The sequence below is a fragment of the Hoplias malabaricus genome, chromosome 8 (genome assembly GCF_029633855.1).
Source record: "Hoplias malabaricus isolate fHopMal1 chromosome 8, fHopMal1.hap1, whole genome shotgun sequence".
NCBI lineage: Eukaryota > Metazoa > Chordata > Actinopteri > Characiformes > Erythrinidae > Hoplias > Hoplias malabaricus.
Window position 1 is genome coordinate 17,851,726 of NC_089807.1, and position 21,657 is coordinate 17,873,382.

The 21,657-nt window shown below is 38.7% G+C and overlaps 1 protein-coding gene across 1 annotated transcript in view; it reads right to left on the reverse strand.

Annotated features, from left to right (window-relative positions):
• Positions 1-1,191: 1,191 nt before the first annotated feature.
• Positions 1,192-21,657, reverse strand: part of sema4ga (sema domain, immunoglobulin domain (Ig), transmembrane domain (TM) and short cytoplasmic domain, (semaphorin) 4Ga) — a 41,954-nt gene continuing 21,488 nt past the window's right edge. The window contains exons 9-15 of the mRNA XM_066679219.1: positions 15,838-16,013; positions 12,685-12,832; positions 10,857-11,079; positions 10,571-10,686; positions 9,174-9,328; positions 8,380-8,441; positions 1,192-7,314 (exon numbers count right to left, since the gene is read on the reverse strand). Coding sequence (XP_066535316.1) covers positions 6,392-7,314; positions 8,380-8,441; positions 9,174-9,328; positions 10,571-10,686; positions 10,857-11,079; positions 12,685-12,832; positions 15,838-16,013 — 1,803 coding nt within the window. The 3' untranslated portion in view covers positions 1,192-6,391. The remainder of the gene's footprint in view (positions 7,315-8,379; positions 8,442-9,173; positions 9,329-10,570; positions 10,687-10,856; positions 11,080-12,684; positions 12,833-15,837; positions 16,014-21,657) is intronic.

Below are 21,657 nucleotides of genomic sequence, written 5' to 3' on the forward strand. Positions count from 1 at the left end.
GGCGCCAAACTTGTTTACAGTAGTCATCTATGCTTGTTCTTATAAGAGAATAATGTAGTAAATTAGAGTATTATAATTTTTGTTAAAGTAAGTGGTAGCTGAAGTGCTCCAACATACCTGACCTGCAGGTATGGCCCCTCCTCTCACATAAAGTACAGGAAATGTCACAAATGCTACAGTACCTTAAGTATCTCTGACTAATTTGTTTGAGTTTCATTTAGTTTAAATTTAGTCTCAGTTACTTCACCCAGTCCTTCAGTAAGAGTGTGTAGCACTGACCGTGCAGGAACACGTGGAGCTTGCATGAGTCATGAACCAGTCTGGCTGACAAAAGCTTGAATGACAACATTGTAGCCTTTTGGAAATGACACACAAGTAAAATTACAAAAGGAAAAAAATTAAAGACAGACAAACAGGCAGATGCAGTGAGCCTCATGTAAACTGTGACTTTGCCATGGCCCCCTCTGAGCTGGATTTACAGAACTCAGCTCAGATATGTGTGTGACTTTGCATATATTTCCACTGCAAATTTGTTTGCCTAGAACTTCCTCAGGGAATGCCCTCACAGTTATTGATAGGGCTAACACAGTTGATGGACAGCTGTGACAGCACAAGAGTGATGTCTTTACTCAGGCGCAGCTGAGCTATATAAGGAAGTGGAACCATTATATTAAATCATGAGCGACAAGACACAGGTACAAACTAATGATATGTACCAGTATTTTATACATCCAATTCTAATTGGTAAATCCAATGGTTAGATACTGCACACTGCTGACAAAGGTGTTTAATCTCCAAGCAACACCAATACTGAAGCTTCTCTGGAGCACCCACATATCAACCTAAGGTTGTCCAAAGCCAAGTTTAAGCTACAGGGCTCTGCATTCTCTAGAACAATAGAGCATCATTTATCTATTTAGTACTTTAGAACAAGTGTGAGTGAGGAGGAACCATGTCAGCACTTAACATCACTAATGCTCTTAAAGTTCAAAGCAATCAACTCCTCACAGTAATGTTACAATGACTAAAGTAAGTCATATAAAAAAGATTTTACTACAACAATTTGGGTACAAAACACCTATAAATCCTTTACAGTATCCATAAACTGCAATTTCGGCCTGTTTTGTCTGCCTGTTTTACATTGCTCACTAACAGCTCAACACAGAGACATGCAACAAACCAAGAGTTTCCTAGTTTATTTGGTAAAAGAGTTACAGGGAAAATATTTTACTTCATGGTATTGACCTAAATAACCAAGTCAATTTTGAAGTGGAACATATTTCAACAGAAACACTGGATGTATTCCCATTAATAAGTTAAGACTGTTCAATTTTCTGTATGCCATCATGAACCCATCTGATCATAATAGGATTACACAAGCACTGACACTGCCTTCACGCTAATTACAGTCGCCTTCTCCATGGATTCTGTGATGTAAGCCACCTGAGAGTCTCTTATCAACAGTATCAGCTCACCTTGGTCCCACTGGACAGTGAGAGAGCGCCTGTGTGCAATATGATGGTCTGTTATTATTAGATCAAGGTCCAGAAACGTGCATTGATTCAATTAAGGAAGGTACACTTGATAGCATCTGGAGTCTGATCAATACCAGCTTATGCAACAGTGACCTCATTAAATCAACAACTTTACAAGATAAAATAATACATCATTGCAGTTCTTAACAAAAAAACATTACAGGAAAAAATAAAAAAAAACTTTGTAAATTCTAACATATGATTGTGTAAAGAGACTTTATTCTAAGGGGTGTCCATTCTCCAAGGAACTTTCCAACAATGCAAAGATCATGAATTAAAATATGGAAGTACATTTGTAGGGGGTTGGCAGTGATAACAGGCTGGTGGCTGAAAAATACATGGATACACACTCGGTATAATAGCCATTTCTTATTTTTTAAAAATCAGATGATTAGCATTCTACACTCTTTTTAATTACTTGTTTGAGAACACCAATGTGGGCTTGCTGGAGTCGTATCTGTGCTATAAAGCACACATTGGCATGCTGAAAACAAACCTATGCAGCAGAGAGAGATAATAGTGAAGCAAATGTAAAGAGCGCTCGAGCCTTTCCCTGCAGCAGATGGGGAGTAAACAGTATAACTGATTCAGCCTGCCTGAGAAACACTCGCAGGCAGAACAACCTGTTCCAGACACATTTCCTTAAACATACTATATTATATCCTTAGCTTCATCTCTGTCTGCTGCTGGTAATGCTGCAAGTCACAGGCTCTTAAACCTAGCATCTCAGTAATTGCAAAGTAATTGCACAAGTAGAAACAGAGATAAGGGGAATTTATATTAATTTCATAGATATTGAACACAATTCAAAGCATCTGATCTGCTTAAAAAAATACTTAAATGTTGTAGTACTAATATTCGTAAAAAAAGGATGATGCAAACAACGAAAAAGAGCCAAAATAAACATTTTTGCAGATGTCAACACTGTAGCTTGGCCCTGGGACTTAGAGAGGTGAAAGTCCAGGCTTTCACAACAGGATCCATTGACCGGTGGATTGAGAAACTAAAGAAAACAAAGAATTCACATGAAATCCCCTTTTTCTCATTAAACTGTCTTTTTAGACATAATGGTTTTATCACCAGTGAAACGCCAAGCAACACTCTGTACTCTGTGGAAACACACGGATAAACAGAGTCCAATTGGTATCCAATTTTAGTCTGTGTAGTTAGATTGCAGGCCTGTCTGAACACACACAGTGCAGGGTGACTGAGTGTGTTTCCCACACAAAGAGAGCGAGAGCATGTCACAACCATGCAGACTGCCAATAATTCTTTTTCACTATGGTGACAGGCACCAAGTCTAAATGGCTTCATTACATGCAAGTCCAGAGGCAGCCCACACAGTTCTGCCCACCACTGAAGAGGCATACAAACATGTTCTCAAGTGACCCTGAAATGTGCTCTGTTTATTACGAGAGCTCAGAGAGCATTTTCTGAATGTAATATATTTTGTGCTTCGTACTTTATGAAAGCCTCAATGCAGCTGGAATTTTCTGTTTTCTCTGAGAGTGGGGAAATGAATGTTGTAAGCAGAGGATATGAGGGCAGCATCACTTGAACCAAAATTTAGAATCAAACAATATATTTGTTTTTCTCTGGCAAATCTAGGTTCTCTGTCTATACATACATATCAAATGTCTTGGAGGGATTAGATAAAAACTAAGTAATCTCCCTACCATCAGAAGTCAGTCAGCATTCAGAACAATGCAAACTAATGTGGATGTCTTTAAACTCATATATCAGACCTAGTAAATTAGTGTCTTCCTCTACGCATACCAGTGCGTCCAGTGGCACTGTGCTAACAGCAGTTCAAAAAGAAATGGGGGTTGGCTTCCTTTGTCTTAAAGGAAGCATGTACAAGCCCTCATTCTCCCAGCTTCATAGTACTGTGTGACTGGGGTTGTCCTCGCTAACAGAGAGAATTGGGTAAAGAAAAACACTGTATTCTTATGAAAAACAGGACAGGAACTAGAAGTCTAGTGAAGGAACGGATTTTTTAAAAATCCACTCTTCTTAGAATGGGAGGAACCTGGCTTGTTGGCCTTTCACTTCAAATGGCATGTGGGGGCATCAAGCTGCTTTTAAGGTCTGTAAAAAAAAACCCACAAATAATGAAATAAGTTAAAGGTCATTACCACCTTCACGCACAGATTAATGCAGCCCACCACACCAAAGCTGTAACGTGAGATGTGAAACTAAATATTCTTGAATCGATGAAAGATCTGAGTTGTTCCTGACTCATTACAGCGTTTCATCAGACATCCTTTTTAACTAAAGAAGGAGCACCTCTCAAATGCATGTAGGTGTAAAATGAGGTTGAACTGAGCTAATGACCCTTTCCCAAACCATTTTCATTCAGTTATTAGCCTTTCCCTTCTCTCAGATGTCAGTACTTCTACCTCACCTTTGAATTAAGACCACATTCAAGATCTATCTCAGACTTGTTCTGGCACGCTAGATGCAATCTAACACTTCTTTCACACTAGTGGCTGGACCTGAGGGATGGGATGCTTGCAGGATAAGGCTGGAGAGAGAGGCACACGACATGCCTGACAAAAAGCAGCTCATGGGTCTTAATGACCCCCAGGGGCAGTACAGAGGTCAGCTGTGCATGCAAATGTCCACCACTGTCATTAGAACATCTGAGTGTGGTACAATAAGGGTTAAAAAACAGATGGAAGCAGTAGTAAAAAATAGTGAGAGGACAAATCAAGATATATAATAAATAAATAAAGAAAGACTAGAAGAAATGTGGAACCTGTAGTACTTTAAAAAATAGCAACCATAGCAGATCAAGGGTGTGCATAATTAGTTTTTTCGGTCAAAGTACAATGTTAGTGTTTTTTTAAGCCAAACAAACAAAGCAATATATACATAATGTCATAAATATAGCAAATCTCATATGTTTTATAAGGTAACACCCTAGGTTTTACTTAAATATATGAAAATGCAATTATATAAATCTCTTTATCACTTGGTGAGATGGGTAGGGGTTATGGTAATTTTCTAACAATCCAAATCAAATGTTCCTACAAGCCATCTTTAGGCAGTCCATCCAGAAACGAACAAATGTAGGTACTATAAAGAACCTCTCAGTGACAAGTGACGTTTCAATAAGCTGGGCTGATGTAAAGAAAATATTTTTATATTTAAATGAGCATATTTAATCTAAGAACAATTTAAAATTCTTTATTTAAGACTGTGGAAACAGAGGACCATCTCAGAATGAGAAAAAAGAACTTCATGACAAGGAGAGTGTCTCAGAAAGAGAGAGAGAGAGAGAGATGGAGAGAGAGAGAAAGAATGGAGCATATTTAAACATCAGGACAGCTCATCCCGGCTGTGTCCTGAACATTTGGCCTTGATGTCTCTGTTCAGCTTCACTGCACGCTGTACATTGAGATTTCAGCAGACAAAGCAGAGCTGCTCTCTCCTCCGTGACAACATGGGGAGATAGGCTAGTGAATCCTGATACAGCTCAAGCCAATCTTAATCCAGGAACAACATTTACACAATACATACAAAGGGATTATTGGAGTTTATGAATTCAGATAACCGCCACGGCCAATTAGAACAATATTCACTGTGATCTAAACGCTTTATGGTAGAAGTATTATTTCTTACAACTGTGATTACCAACCATTACTGGCTGTGCAAACCTGATTTGTCACTCTTGCTCTAATTCTTTGATTCTTCTTAGGACTGAAGATAATCTCAGAGGGTCAACATCAGCTTACCTCTGCTCCTCTGATGTAATAATGAAGAGGCAGGTGGGATTTTCTAGAGCTCCATTAAAATCAGCAGGGCACTGTGTATATGTTTATGAACATTGGATCTGCCATAAGCTAACCACAGAATACACAAAATGATCTGAACTGCTGATGGGGAATGGCCACAGTTTACTGTTAATCAGTACTGGTTCATTTGATCTGAGACGGATATCACTGAAATATAAATCATGTATTTGTTCATTACTGAAAATGTTAGTAAAGTATTTTGGACTGTGGTCCAGTGACTGGGAACATTTGCTTAAGATCCATTTTTGTCCTGGAACTAGGACTTCCATTATGATCCATATTATTCATCATCCCTTTCAGAACAAGCACCTTTTCTGGTAAATGCTCGTTGCTACTAAAGTGCATCCCAGTAATACTTAATACTGTCATTCTCATAAAAGCTGGGTTCATACAATTTTTTCTGCATTCACTGCTACATCAAATGCAGTGCATTTGTTAGTTTGGGTTATTGATGGGTCATCGGTGTGGTCAGCGTTAACAAAAATGACAGAACATCAAAACAAGAGATCTGGCACTGAATGCACTTCAGCAGTATTGCTAAAAAAAGCAGCCATGTTGAGAACAAAAGTTTATCTGGAAATACACAGGCTTGGCTAGCAGTTCTTATGACTCAAAAAAAAAAAAAAATCAAATATTCCATGAGGCTTTGCTCTACTGTCCAGGCCGTGTCTTTCACCACACAAACAGACTGCAGCTGGTGAAAAGCCTCCTGTACTGTTCTGACCTCATCAGCTTACTCAGCCAGTAGAACACACTGATATTATCTAAGATTTTTCCAATGTACTTTCTGAGGTAGATTATCCATTGTGAACATCACAACTTTTGTTTTCTTTGTTTGTCACGTTCAATGAAAGCTTGCTTTATTCAGAACAGATCTGAAAATGTAGAGGACCATTTCTTATGGCCTGATGTGTTGTTTTGAAACAGACAATTCCATCAAGCAATGTCTCTGCCATTACAATACAGGCTTTACATGAGTCAAAGTGCCCTCTGACATTTCATCAGATAATTTAATAAAACCACCCCATCACGGAGGGAGTTCTGTTGCTTCTGGAGCTTTTATACTGAGCTCTCATCAGGTTTGTTACACAGCTGTGTGTGCTTCCTCTTTTCCAGGATACGGCTGAGCTCTTCAGTGAAGGAATAGTACAGTGGAGATGTGGTGTCTCCATCGCTTTGCCTAAGCAGCACATAGCTATTGCCATTCATTTTCCGCAGGACACTGGGCAGGCTAGCTGAGAGACCATTGGTGTATTCTGATTCAGAGTTTGGTGGAGGAGGAGGCAATGGAGGAGGAGGAGGGAGGTCTTTATTGGAAGACACACGCGCTTCACCAGGAACAATCTGCAGCAGGCCATCTTGGGTGTCCACATTACCGTTGCAGTGGCTGGAGATGGTCTTCAGCTCCATGTGGCCACTTCTCTTCCTCTCAGCCTGGGCTGCCGCCCGAAGAGAGTATTTCCCCCTTCTGCTCTGTACACAGAAGCCAACGTAGAGCAGGACTACGGTCAGTACCAGGCAGAGACCTCCCAGGATGGTAATCAGAGAAAGATACATAGCCTCCATATTCCTCAAGGACAGGAACTCTAGTTGTGGAGGCTGAGGTTCAGGGGCTGGGTGCAGAGTCAGGTCCATATTGCTCCTATTGACTGTTTGAGTACGGTGCGTCAGATGAGGTGAGTGGGTCATATCTACAGGGGGCACTGGAGGTATGTCATGACGGACAATCAGAGTGTAGATCACCACAGGGACACGGACACCGTTCTCCAAAGCAAAGCAGCTGTAGTCTCCACTCTGCTCTGGCCGAGCCTCAATCACCAGCAAGCCATCGGTGCCGACACGATAGCCGGAGTTGAGCCCATAGCCTTGCAGCTCCTGCTCATGCAGTGTCCACTGTGGAGTTGCCAGATTGGAGCTGAGCTCACACTGCAGTAGCACGTCATCACCTGCCATCACTGAGCGAGTTCGATGGCGCACCAGGTCTGGAAATGGACAGATCATAGGGGATAAATGTGGATACTGCAGTCAAATGTTAAATCTATGCCACATTTATAATTATGGGGTAACTGAGAATACAAAAGTGCTTCACTAATGTAAAAGTGAGCCCTTCAATGTAAGACAAAATGTCACACAATATATTGATTTGGGAGTAACATCATATAATAGTGAGTGATGTGTCAAAAATATTATAATAATGATGAAGATAATTTAACAATGGCTCATATGGATTAGCATATTCAACCAGAGCATTAAGTGATAATGAAAAATTATTACAATTATTAAATAATAAAATTTAACTGATATTCTATTAAAACTAAAATGATATGCATCCAATCAGCTACTTGATTCAGTGGAGTTTATACATAAGATGTTGTATAGTGGCATAATATAATTTGTCTAAACCTGTCATTTTCATAACATTTATCTAAATCTGTCATTTTCATAATATGCTGTTGTTCAGTGTTCTAAACACAGTGTTAAAACTCAGAAATGTAATCAGAAACGTACACTGCTGTATAATTTATCTTAGTAAAAATAATGCGTCATATTCAGTGACTATAGGCCCATTTGGTCACTAAACCTAACCAAAAAAATTAACTCATTGCACTATAAAAAAATAATTTCCTGAAACCCTTGACAGGCAATTTACATAAAAAGATTTTTACCCTGACAAAAGCAATATATAAATGCAGTTGTAGACTCTTGTTTAACCAGTTAACATGAAAATGCTGAATCAATCTTTAGGAGTGATGGTATTTTAAAATCAAAATGTATTTTGTTCTAAGTGAATTAAATCTGCTGCAAGGGAAATTACTGGCCTCTACACAGAAAAAAAAACTACTTTTTAAAAACATGAATGTTATGCAAATGTATGTGCAGAAAATAAACTGTAAATGAGGTTTAAGCACTCCCCTATTTGAAATGTTGCTTGGGTACTAAATGCAGTGTTTAAACAATGAGTCTAGCAACTACTCCTCCTGTTCTGCTGCTCTGATCATTTTGGGATCTGGTGCCTGATGAATACAAAGAAAAATGCGTATGTATACCATCTGCTGCAGAGTTCTCACAGCCCTCATTCCCATTCAGGATATCTTGAGTCAGATTGGATCTGTACATATAAAGATAACACAGTTAGATCTGGTTGAACCCCCTGCAATCCTGAGAGACAACACTGATTTTTATCTTATTCATTTCTAGGCTTTTGAATATATATTATATTACATAAAATTTGTGGACACCTTTTCAGCCAACCTTTTTTTCTGAAATGAAAAATTTCATAAGATTTAATTCCCGCTTTGAATCAGTAATGGATTCTACCATTCTGGGAAGGCTTGATGTTTGAGAGAATTTGATAGAATTCAGCCAGGAGGACTTTAGTGAGGTCAGGTACTGCTGATTAGTTTTAGAACATAAAAGCCATTCTAACTCATCCTCAAAGTACTGAAAAGAGGCCCATCATTCCAGACAACGCAGTTCCACTGCCCCATAGCTCAGTGCTGGAGGGATTAATACTCTTCTAGCCCACGCATGTCATTGAGCACAAAGACCTCTGACATTTATTTTCATGCTTTTCTTTGGAGATTACACTAATAAGCAGCTGTGTCATAATGGGTGCACCTTAAAATAGTTGGATTCATTAACTCTAAGTGATGTCATGCAAATCATTAAACATGTAGTGATGCATTTTGTTACCTTGTACTTGTACTGATCAATGAAATCGATAAAGCCTGTCCATGTAGACAGGCCTACTTTGTATTCATTTGTGGAACATGTCATGATAACCATAAAAGACAAAAGATACTCAGTATGTGTTATAAAACATACATGAACCAGGCCTCACCTGTAAGAGTGTACAGTGATTTCCACACATTCCTCCCCATCCCATGCACAGAATGGGTCCCTTGCTAACACACAGTCGAAACAAGAAGAATACCGATGACACGTGGACAAGGGCAGCTGGATGACTGTGGATGGTGAGCCCACATACACACTCATCTAGTGATCAAAATGGATAACCAGACATGAACATGATTAATTTCATATTGATGTCATACGAAAAGATTTTCATAATGTAGATCTTGTTTTTGTCCAAATTAAATCATAAACCAAACATAAAAGCAAAGTTAAAAACATTGTTTAAACATTGTTCAAACCTTAATTGGAATGTTTGAGTTCTAACAAATTTTGGACCCAAGATTCATGCTGTATTCTGTTATTAAGCCTCAAATAAAACATATTTTAAATGTTGAAATCATGGTTTCCTTTCTCCAAGATAAAACAAAACACCTCACACTTCTGAAAGCTTTAAAAAAGCTTTTTTTGTGTGTGTGTGTGTATGTGTTTGTTTTTTTGTGGACATTGCACTTTCAACTGTCATCTCCCTCAGTCATGGACATATTGACATTGTCCTCCTCTGTTTCCCTCCCTTTTTTGTCACTGAAGATTAACCGCCCCCTCAAGCACACATGATTCATCCCTAACATGCATTTTTCAAAAAACACAAAAAGGGTGAGTAGCCCTCGGGCGAAAAAGAGTCCGTAATTGGGCCTGTAATTTTCTCAGGGGAAAGGGAGAAAAATCCTGACACATAATAACACCTGTTAAAGCTGATATTTCCCTAGGAACCCATGTAAAACACTAAAACTTTAGAAAAAATCCTAAAAGCTAATATACTTACAGTAAATGCTTACAGAATTTAGTGTCTGGTTCTTGTTAATGGTTAAAAGAACCCATTAATTCTTCTTCTCCTTGATGAAGACCAGCCATTACATGGATTCTACCATCAACACAATTAATTAAGCTTGAGGAAGTATAACTTAATTAAGTATTGATCAGTTGGACCAGATATTGAATTTACAAATGTACAATCAGTACTGCTTTGGTCCAACACGCACTACAAATGTAAGGTTTCGGGCTGGGCTTGGCTTTTATTCTAAAAAGAGTGATTTTCATGTGTTTGTGTTCATTTGGAGAAATACATTTAATTTCCCCTCTCTCTCTCTCTCTTGCTCATATAATGATTATATGATCTGGTTTTAAAGTTGCAGCCGGTGCTCTTACCATTGATGTTTTTTTTTTAATCAAATTAATATTTTAAATATTATTTTGTATGGTACCTAATAGTACATTATTTTATTTAAATATATATATATATATATATATATATATATATATTTTTTTTTTTTTTTTTTTTTTGTAACTGATTTTTAATTTACCCTGATGAATCCATTTGCTGACCTGTTTCTGAGAGATGACTATGCTGTCCACAGGCTGCGGCTCTTCAAAAAGCTGCAGCTCTTCGATGATGTGGAGCTGACCTTTAACCTCCACTGCTCTCTGGAGCCAGCCCTCATCTGCAGAAAGCAAACATCAAACAAAATAAATAATACAGAGGAACAACATACCACATCATTATGCCTTTTAAACTACACAGAGATTTGATCCCTATCAAATGTTTATGTGTGGCGTTTATCTAAATGATCATTGTTATGAGCAAATTAAAACTGGAGACTAAAGAACACACCAGTTCCAATGAAAAGCATGTGGTATGTCTGGCCATCCAGGGCAGTCACTCTGTGCACAGCTATTTTAGTGTAGTCCAAGGACCTCCTGAACAGTAGGGGGCGTCCTCCCACAGGGAGAATCTGCTTGGCCATAAGAGGGTGGTGCCGGACAAAGTGCAGGACATCATCTGGCAGGTCAGTGGAGAAGCTGATACTTCTGGCCCTGAGTCGATCTGTGATGCACTATGGATTAATAGTACACAGACAGGAGTCAAACTGTGAAGAGTACGCCCTTCACAACACAGTGAAGGAGACTGCTACAGGAGCAAGAAAGTTTGTGATACAGTTTTAGAAAGATTTAATATTGCAGAAAGCTGTATTCCTGAGTTAACTAGCTCATATCAAGCCCTATCCAACTAACTTATCCTTGTAGCACAACACTTGTTTTGAGGTATAGGGCACTCACAGATCACAGATCACACACACAAAAATACATTCTAAATAAATACTGAAAATATTTTGACAAAATAACATTGTGTATGTGTATGAGCTTATTATTTAAAGGTCATTTCAACTGAACCATCTGCAGTTATGGCTTAAATTGTTCAGTTTATTTTGTTTTAGCTTTTAGTAGGTAAATTGCTAAACAGTGCTGGCTGCCTGCCCTCCAGCAGCAGTAATGGACACCCCAGTGTCCTGCCCAGTATCAGAATAGAATATGTTAAGATATTGTTAGTCTTCAGCTCAGCACAATTGAATGAAAATATGTAAAAGAATAAGCAATAATTAATGGAGGCTTAGTAGCTTTAAGCACTGGAAAAAATATGACAGCTTCAATACAGCCCTCTTGAAAGTCGATAACTACTTTCAGCCTGTGAGGCAAATTATAACTCTCTATTCTTACCAATTCTGAGACAATCTAAACATCTACCGCATTTGAAACATGAAATGTCACAAGCCTTAGAAATGTCAGGGCTTTAAATCCCAAACCACTTATGAATCCGGCTTTTTCTGCCTACTCCTAATCTCCATGGCAATGAGCTTTGAGGGTTTTTGGGGCTTGTGTTTCAGCTTGTTCCACAGCTACTCTCCTGAGTCTGAGCCTAACACTCCAGCCTGGCTCTGACACAGGGTGTTCAGCGCTCAGAAACCCAAGCAGCGCTGCTGAAATTAGGAGTCAGCCAGCAGGTCGAGTTGCAAGGCAGGATCAGGAAAAGCAAGTCGGAGTAAGACGAGACTTCAGGGAAGAGTGCTGATAATATAGAATCACCACAGAGCTTAGCAAGGGTGTTCCCAAAACAAATACATTATTCAGAGAGACATATTTAAAGGGTTTGATCCAAATATTTGTTCTCTTTGAATATAGTTTGCTATTATAAGTGGGGCCCTATATGTGATTAAGGTAGGCAAATGTGGTCAGCTTAGGCAAGACAAAGACACATCTTGATGATCAGTGACTATCAGGAAGTATTGGTTTACATAAGATTTTACTTTTTGCCTCACACACATCACTGATGCATTTTTAGTATGCTGCACATCCTTGTTGCATGTGTTTAGTGCACACCTTTCTAGTGGTTTGATTTGAAGTTTGCCAGTTTAGAGAAACTTACTGAGTTGTTCACACTGATGCTGACAGAAATAAGACATCTAAAATGTATTTAAATCTGTTTCAAAACAAAGCTACAGATGACTGAGGAACTGTTTTACATGTGTTGTACATATGTTTGTAGCCTAAAATGTAGGTATTTGCAGAGGTAATCACATTTACCATTATCAGCATTAACACAAAAAACACTTAACCATCTTAAGTCACAAAGAGCAGTGTGGCTGAACACTCCTTGGTCTTACCGAACCGGGCCGTGGCTCAGGCACCTTCCCAGTGTACTTGGTCCATTTGGCACTGGTGTCCTCCTGGCTCTCCATGTAGGGTCCATCAAAGGCCTGCTGGATATCAGTGATGGAGTAGCGACAGATGGCAGAAGCCTTGACGGTCTTCCTGTAAAATAAGAGCCATGCTTAGTGCAGCCTCAAAGCAGCAATACAGGATGTTCAGGTGCCTAACACATTGCAGAGCTTAACAAAAGCTCTAGCGTATTCACAGATGAATGAGCACAATGTCACTTTAAAATTTAAAATGCTTTTGTGGAACAATACAGAAGGCTTGAAAACAGAAAAAAAAGTTGCATTAGGGAAAATCAGTGAATCACTCCCGGTCTAATGGAGTTTTGCAGTGGGAGTGCTGGCTTAAGAAGCTCTCTCTCTCTCTCTGTCTCTCTCTCTCTATCTCTCTCTCTCTCTCTCTCTCTCTCTCTCTCTCTCTCTCTCTCTATCTACCTCTCTATCTCACTCTCACTCTTGCTCCCTCTGCCTTTGCCTCTGAGCCTTGGCTGATCTCTTTGTTTCTCAAGGTCTTGGCATGCCAGCACAGAACCTACATAAGCCCACAGCGTAACCATGGCAACATGAAAATAGATTACAGATTTATCAAAAAGCGTGCAGGAGAGGTGAGGGAAGGTAGAACGATGGGGGCGAGAGAGCGGGACAGAGACAAAGCTCATCAAGAGTGGCAGTGCATTCATCTGACAAGTGGGAAGAAAGGAGAGAGAGAGAGAGAGAGAGAGAGAGAGAGAGGGGGGGGGGGGACAATGGAACGTATATTAGCACTGACTGATAAAGAGTGGAGGGAGAGGGAATGACATGGGAGGAAAAAGAAATGGAAAGTCCTTTAAAGAGCAGGGGCAGATAATGAAAAAGTAATAAGAGCCTGGGAGAGGACAGAACTTTCATTTAAGAGTCTGATTCTTTCTCTCCAGTGCCTCTAAACTACACAAACCATGTACAATCAACAGAAAACACGCATTAAAATACATTCTGTTCAAGTTCATTCCATGTGACCACAAACAAAACAAATCAACATTATTCATCTTGACCTTGTAGGTCACCACTTCCTGCTCATCAGAGTTCAACTGAAAGACTAATATCCTCCCTCTCCCCCTCTGTCCTCCCTCATTCTGCCTCCTCATCTTGTTCTCTCTGAGTCAGCAGTCACCATGCTCTGCTTTGTCTATTCATCCATCTCTTACTGCCTCTTAAGCTTCTCATGTCATATCTCACCTCTGCCTGCCAGCTCATCAAAACCGTTCTTCGCCTGTCGTCTTTACAGCCACAGGGCAAAGCTCAGACCTATTTACTAGATTTGTACTTGGCACAACAAGGGGCTTTGTTAAAGCAGCCTAGAAGCCTTTAGATGCAATTAACTGGAAACGGTAGACAGCAGTTTCTACTTGCTTCTTCTGCTGTTTACTGGATTTATGTATCAAAGACTGCAATACCCAACAAGATCTTTTCCAGGTCTTTTTAACCTGAATTAAGGTCCCTCTAAGATGGATATGGAGTATGGTGCAAATGTCTGGGACCATAATACTAGTTTGGAATTTTCTGTTGTTCATTTTGTCCAAATTCTAAAATATAAAAAAATATATATGAAGCTTGTGTTCAGATGCTCCTGTTCATTTCCACTAGTGATTTCAAACTTTTGGCCTCCACAATATGTAAATTACCTTTGTTCTGATTGGGTGAACTCTGTTTTCTTGTGACATCAAAAAACATAAAATTCAAAACAGGCTCTAGCTCCATTTTCATATACAGCTTTTGTGGACTGTGGCATAAACAGCAGGTTACATTTTCTTTTCAAAAAAGAAGGGAAAGCGATGAGATTCAGCTCTCTAAGATTGTGCCCTTTAATGTTGGAGCACTGGTGTTTGAAGTAAAGTAGAGCCTGGATTTTCAGGGCTTTCCCTTCACATCTTCACTTCAGCTCGGGGAAACCGTCCTGCTTATGAATAAAAGATAACGCACACTCCAGGCAGACAGAAAACATGTCAGCCATTTTCCCCGGGATTGTACTGGTGGAGTGAATTTCAGCTTGGGCAGTGGTGACCAGTCCAGGCAGGCTGTGCCTGAGGAGCATGTCCAAATATACAGCTGAGTGTACAAACCAAGTACCACCTCACAAGAGCCACCCTGATGCTAGTGAGCAAGGGGGCACTCCAGAGTCAGCCACACGCCACCTCCATTCAGACTCAGAATCAGAAGGCTGGAGCCTTCTCATACACCTGCCACAATAGATTACTAGAAAGGAGCTTGCCTCCATCTCAGCTGCCTGCTCAATTCAATCAGAAGTTCAGATTGAAAAAGTTGGGCTGTTTCTTAGATCCTGCTCTTGTTTTCATGAAATGCAATCATGCCTAGGCTGAAGAAGGCATCCAAAATTGAGTGCAATGGTATTTCATTGTATTATATCAGTGTTCTTAACCTGGGTGTCATGACCTTTTTGGGAATCCAAAGTGGTTTCACAGGGGTCACAAGAATGCTGCTACAAAGAAATAATAAATAAATAAATAAATATTGTGACCACTGCATACAACCTCTGCTGATAGGCCTAACAAACAGGACATTAATAATTGGCTGACTATGATTGGTTGACTATGAAACTCAGTTGTGTGTACTTGGGAATGGGTCTTGATCAGAGGTGCGTAGAGCAGTCTAAATCCATTGTGAAGCTGACCAAATTAAAAATACTTTCTGAAAAATGGCTTGAATTGACATATAAAAAAGGATCCCTGTCCCTGAACAGCGAATGAACGAATGAATCCATCAAGAGGACTAATCTGCACTGAGGACCAAACCAAATGAGACATACGCTGTCTATGAAGATACACTTAATAGCAGCATATGTTCTGCATATGTCAAATTATCTTTTACATTTGATGTGGTGTACTATTTAATATTCAACACATGCCAGACTTACAATTAACCTCAAAGAAATAGTCATTTGAACGATTCAAATAACTCGACTTACTACCAGTGACTGCTAGCTTTTTTTGGTTTCTTCAACTAAGCAGAAATATTATCCAAACAATAGTCTAATCATTCACATAAGCAAACAAAATTAATGCATGAGAGTTTCAATATGAAGGTGCTCAGACTTCATATACTTACCACTCCAGGCCAAAGATGCCATAGAGCACAGTGTCCTGAGGCTTAAGACCATCCAGTACAAACACACTACGCAACACATTGAAGTGGAACTCATAATCGGGTAGAGAGCAAACAAGTCGGGCCTTCAGAAAAGATGTCCACTTCTTCTGCAGAGTCAGGAGACCTCCTCGGTCACCCTGCAGAATGATAACACAGAGAAACTCAACAAAAGGAACAAACAGTAAAATGGGAGTTGCAACTACTACAACATGTAGAGAGATTTCACTGCAAAGCAAAAAAGAAGCACGAAGAAATAAATGAAGAAAACCTTAGCAAGAATAAATGAGTTGCACCCCATTACACACTATGGCAATTAGTAAAAAATATATATTTAGAGTTTAAAATATGGTTTTGCTTGTAAATCACGTCCACTTGGACTGCAGGCTTTGTTTTCAGCCATCATCCCTTTCTGCAGTAATTTGTGGGCCTGCTGAGACTTGTGGTGTTGATGAGTTTTTCAAGCCCTAAGTTTATGAGATACCCAAGAGATTTCACGTACACAACAAGAAGCACATAAATTGGCCAATAAAAGCTCAATCCTGCTAATACTCAAGGCAACAAAATCAGCAGTAAATACGTTTATTGAAAATTGAGGCTGCCAAGTGCACAGCACACTTAAGTTTGACTTTTCTTCCGTACATGGATCACTTACTTGCTCTTGGCAGTGGTACTTTATTCAGCTGTCAGTGTGATGGTGGGAAATGGGAGCAGGTTGGATGGGACTGAGTGCGTGAGTGTTTTATTTTTTTCTCTCAAGTGAAGAAATTGTACATCCTGTCAGGTGGATCCAGCAAATTTAATTTACACGCTGTCTCCCAGAGGAGAATAACTCTTATTGGACCCCACACCAAATGCCTCTGCATGCATTTTTCTCCAATTTGGAAGATCCCAAGGGCCAGTGTGTTGTAACAGGCCCAGTGTAGTGGGCTGCAACACAATAACAGACAGAATGTCCTCTACAGTAAACTAGTGAAATGGAAATGGAAGGCACCCAAAATACACTGTAAATACCAAGGGAACTACTGAGCTTTTCCCAAAATAATATATTATGCCCTTAAAATTGTTTTAAAAGGGTTATACAAAGAAAATAGGATTATAGAATAAATCATCTGAATTCTTAAAAAGCAATTCAAATTATTTTTTTAAAACATAGCATAACAAACAAAGATAAAAAAGTAATTTAGAATAATAATTTAATATAATAAATGTTAACCATTTTTTTATCACTTGAATGAGTTTTAGCACTTGAATGAGTTTGTATATTTAATTTTGTTTTTCATAACACTGACAAATTCAGAAAAGGAACATTCCTTCTTTAGCAATTATTTTGTTTTAAAAACCCTCAAAGTACCTTTCAGCCATGCAAGTGTATTTATGAAATGTACGCCAAACCTTACCATAAAACAGTCATAATGCATAGTCTCAGACTTAAGATATTGCACTTTAAACCATTGCCTGTAATAATTTTTGGTAAAGTAGCTTTTAGAGGAATTAAAGGCTTTGGATGTTATATGTAGTAAGTTGGTATATATGTGTCAAAATTTCACACATGAGACCTCTCTGAATGACTGTGTTTATATCAACAGTACAGTACAGTTAGCTTTTATCCCTTCTTTATTAAGAGTAATATAATTAGAGTTAAATCAGTTTTTAAGTAGAAAACAATATAAAATGTTTTGGAATTTGGCCCTTCAGGAATAAAGACCTTGACCCTTGTTTTTTATTTCTAAATGAATTATACTGATTTTTTTAAACAGTAGAAATCTCCTTAACGTGTTCATATCTATATTGGAAAATATATTTCTTACACATTTCTATGCATGTCTTCTTGTACTACAAATAATATTCATAAATCTCCAAATACTTTCTTCTACATAGCATGTGTTGATACTATATAACTTCCACAATACTGAATCCTTGCAAAAGATATATGAATATTTATTTTTTAGTTTCTGAATGGTAAAAAGATTCATCTTTGTATGTAGTGTGCCGGTTGAGTCTGTGTTTGCAGCTGCTAGCATGCAGATAATGAAGGATAATCTCCTCATTAAAGTGACCCTGCTGTGTGGACTGGCAGAGAGAGCACACAGGTCCGCCCACTGACAGCTCTATGCACTACAGCACACTGCTGGCGTAATGTAGACAAGCGTCCTTTACATTTTGTTTGTTGCCACTTTAAGTAAGCAAACTTACACAAGTCTTATTCAAGTCACAATTGACAATATCAACCCATATTTAAACAGCCCAGGCACACAGATCATCCCACTAGATCTTCCCAACTGTTAGAAACATTTAATTTCTGACCCAATATAGGTTTAAGAAGGAAGGGATATCAGGGTGCAAAATCAACTCACTGCTTATGGTAACAGCAGCATTAAGAGTTTCCTACAAAGTGGGTTACCAAGGGTACTCAGACATTTTAAGGGAGGTTCCAAACCTTAGGTTGAGAAAATTCTCAGTTAAAAGGAAAGAAATGAATAACAGTTAATCTCCATCTAGAAAGTTGACAAGAAAAATTACCAATCAGTCATTTCATGCCTTTTCCAGTTCATCAGTATGTGCATCAAATCAGGGGCAACAAATGGAAAGTTAAATTACTGGTAGAATATCAAAGCTGCACAGAAAATATCTGTTGCAGGGTATTCCAAATAAAGGTATATGATCAACTAGAGTTCCCTATACCAACAAACTTTGAGCAGTATGTAGGAAACATACAAGCATAATGCACACTGCAAAGTACACTATTGTATTTTCCCCATGTATTGATCATAATATTGTTAATCTACAATATACAGTATACAAACTGTATATTTCCTATGTACTGATAATGGTATTTGGTACAGAGAAATCAGATTAATCCAGTTAATCAAATCCCTTAATTTGAAATACCCTGCAGCATTCTTGATGTTGACTGACACCCTGTGCAGTCCTTGACTGCTCCTTTGAATATTAATGTAGCTTGAAAAATGTTATACTGCTTAGGACCCCTGTGGAACGAAATGAAGGTTAAGTCACTAAGGTTGGAGAAGTCAGTCTCAGGCCTTTGGGAAGTATCATTTAAAGTTGGCTGATGGGCGTTGTAGTTATGTGTGCATTCATCAATAGCATTGCAGCATTAAATAAGCAATCAGCTGCATCCTGACCTTGCAGACTATATCAAATGGAAGCCATGGCAGAACACCCTACCTAAGTAAACTGAAAGATTCTACACTCTAATAGGCTTTGACCAGGTGAGTACTATACATGTTGAGTGAGTGCTGGCAATCAGAATGTGAGACAATATATGAATTCTTATCAAATATAATAAAGAAATAATTAAATAGTGCAAGAGCACGGGGATGTAATGATCTATGGCTGGTGTATTGATGGGACTGTAAAGGTTGAAATGAAAAACAGAGTGGAATATTTGGGGAATGGAGCAGCTGGTGAGTGAGATGCCTGGCAACACTGGTGCAGTGAAACCCTAATAGGAACACATAGAGATCCACACTTCAAATGAAGAGCATTCTGAGGGCAATGTCCTCTCCAAGCTGAGAGATATATGTGTGTATGCAAGTTTGTTTTTGTACATTTTTGAGTGCTCTCTAATATGGTCATCCCAAATTGCCTCACAATTATCTATAGGTGCTGAATTGGGTTGCTTTCTGGTGGCCACAAGATTTACATAATTTTCATTACTCATTCAACCATTCAGTGAAACTTCATGTCCTATACATTGGGCACATTGGTATCCTGGAAGAGACCACTCTCATTAGGACTGAAAAGTTTCATTATAGGATAATGGAGGTTAGTCAGAATAACTTTGATCTGCAGTGTGGGCTTAATTAAAATGCTACTGTTTATAACTTGTTTGACCAGAGGAGTATGGATAGCCCTTGTGTGTCTTGGTTCCTCCCAAGGTTTCTTCCTCCAGCTTCAAGGGAGTTTTTCTTTGTCACGTTTGCCTTTGGCATGCTACATAGGATTAATTGATGTTAACTGCTTCGTGACACCTTCAGGTTGTAAAAAGTGTTGTCTTGTATGCCACACAAGTACATATTATTAGGGATGCACTGATACCACTTTTTCTCTTCCGATACGATACGATACTTCATGTTCAAGTATCTGCCAATACAGATTCCTGATACCAACCCCATCTATCTGAACTACTAGACAGATGCCTGTAAATCCAGATATCTATATTGCTATAATTACATTTCAATTTGTTAAAACAGTGTTCATGTCAAAGTATCTGCTTCATGTGGTGTATCCCGAAAAGTGCCCTGTGTACTACACGTAGGGAATAGTGAGTAGTGGGCCATTTCCAACACACCTATGGTATCGGTGCTCTCTGTCACCAATACCGATACTGTGTTTAAGTGCCAATATCGGTATTGGTGAAACACTACATATAATACTGGTAAAGTATGATGACTCATGAAACGGTGACTCTTCAGACCATGTCAAATTTTTCTCATCTTGTAGACTGGTGCACCACTGAAATCTCAGATGTACATATATCTGGTTTGTAAAGGGATTATTTACTCTAAACCTACCATAATATCCTTCTCTCTATTGTTGAAGTCAGACTATACTTACTGTCATAGTCTGATCATGTCTCACAATCTCAAATACAGGAACCATCCTGTATTGTTTTCTTACATATATGACTAATCGACAAGCATCTTTGTCGCTTACTCTGTGCTTTAAACTACAGCTCCTAACTTTAGTACTGTGGATGTCCCAGTCAAGTTTTTTCTTTTGCCCCAGATCCCTGATCCAAGTAGTTTAATACTGAGTATGTTCTGATACTGAATCCTGATCCGATACTTATTTTATTTTGTTAATACTGCACAGTGCACACTTACATTACAGTTCTATAAAATGAATCTAATCTATGCTTGACAGTAGAATAGCTCTGTAATGCATTGTCAAATATACCTGCATTCAAACTTTTTCTTGATTTTTTTTTATTTCTATTTTTATAAAATAACAAAATAAACAAAAGAAGGTTTGTGAAGACCTGGTACAAATTCCACTTAGTGCAGAATTGCAAAGATGAAACAAGACCAATCAAAAGGAGTAATATAATCACAATGTCACTTAGAAGTAATGTAGGACTTTTTTTAAATAAAATTTTTATATTGCAGATACTTTAGCTGCTTCCTGCCACAAATATCACTCTCTGTTTATATTACCTGTGTAGACAGTGAGATAAAACAAAGGATTGGGCTTAGTTTCATGCTCAACAAAGCCAACAGTGATCAGTTAAAGGATGCCTTGATTGGCCAAAATACCATTGAAATTGGATCTGGACTTCCTTAATATTCAAGCAAGTTTTTCAAACAGATGTAAATGCAGATGACACTTCAACAGTCACTGCTGAAACACTGATCCAGTTAAGCAGTTCTTGTGACTGAAGCTCCTGCCACCCATGCCCCAATAATGTACCTTCTTCAAAAGCTGCTTAGATCCCTTTCCCATCTAATACTAAATCAATGTCAAGAAGGACAGCTTTTTAAACCATACCACAGAGTTTCTTAATTGCATCATGAAGTACACCTGTATGGAACCATGGGTGCTTGTTAAGTCATGTTATGTTATGATCGATTTATCTTCAATTTGTTGCTTGTCTGTATGCTTGACTCCACATCTTGACACAGTACAGACCCAAGCATCCCTGTGTGTGTGTGTGTGTGTGTACATTACTTCACAGCTCAAAGTGAAAAAAGAAATATTTCACACAGCACAGTGAAAATGGATATGAGCATTTCACCTGAAGTCTTTGAGCAGAGGAAACAT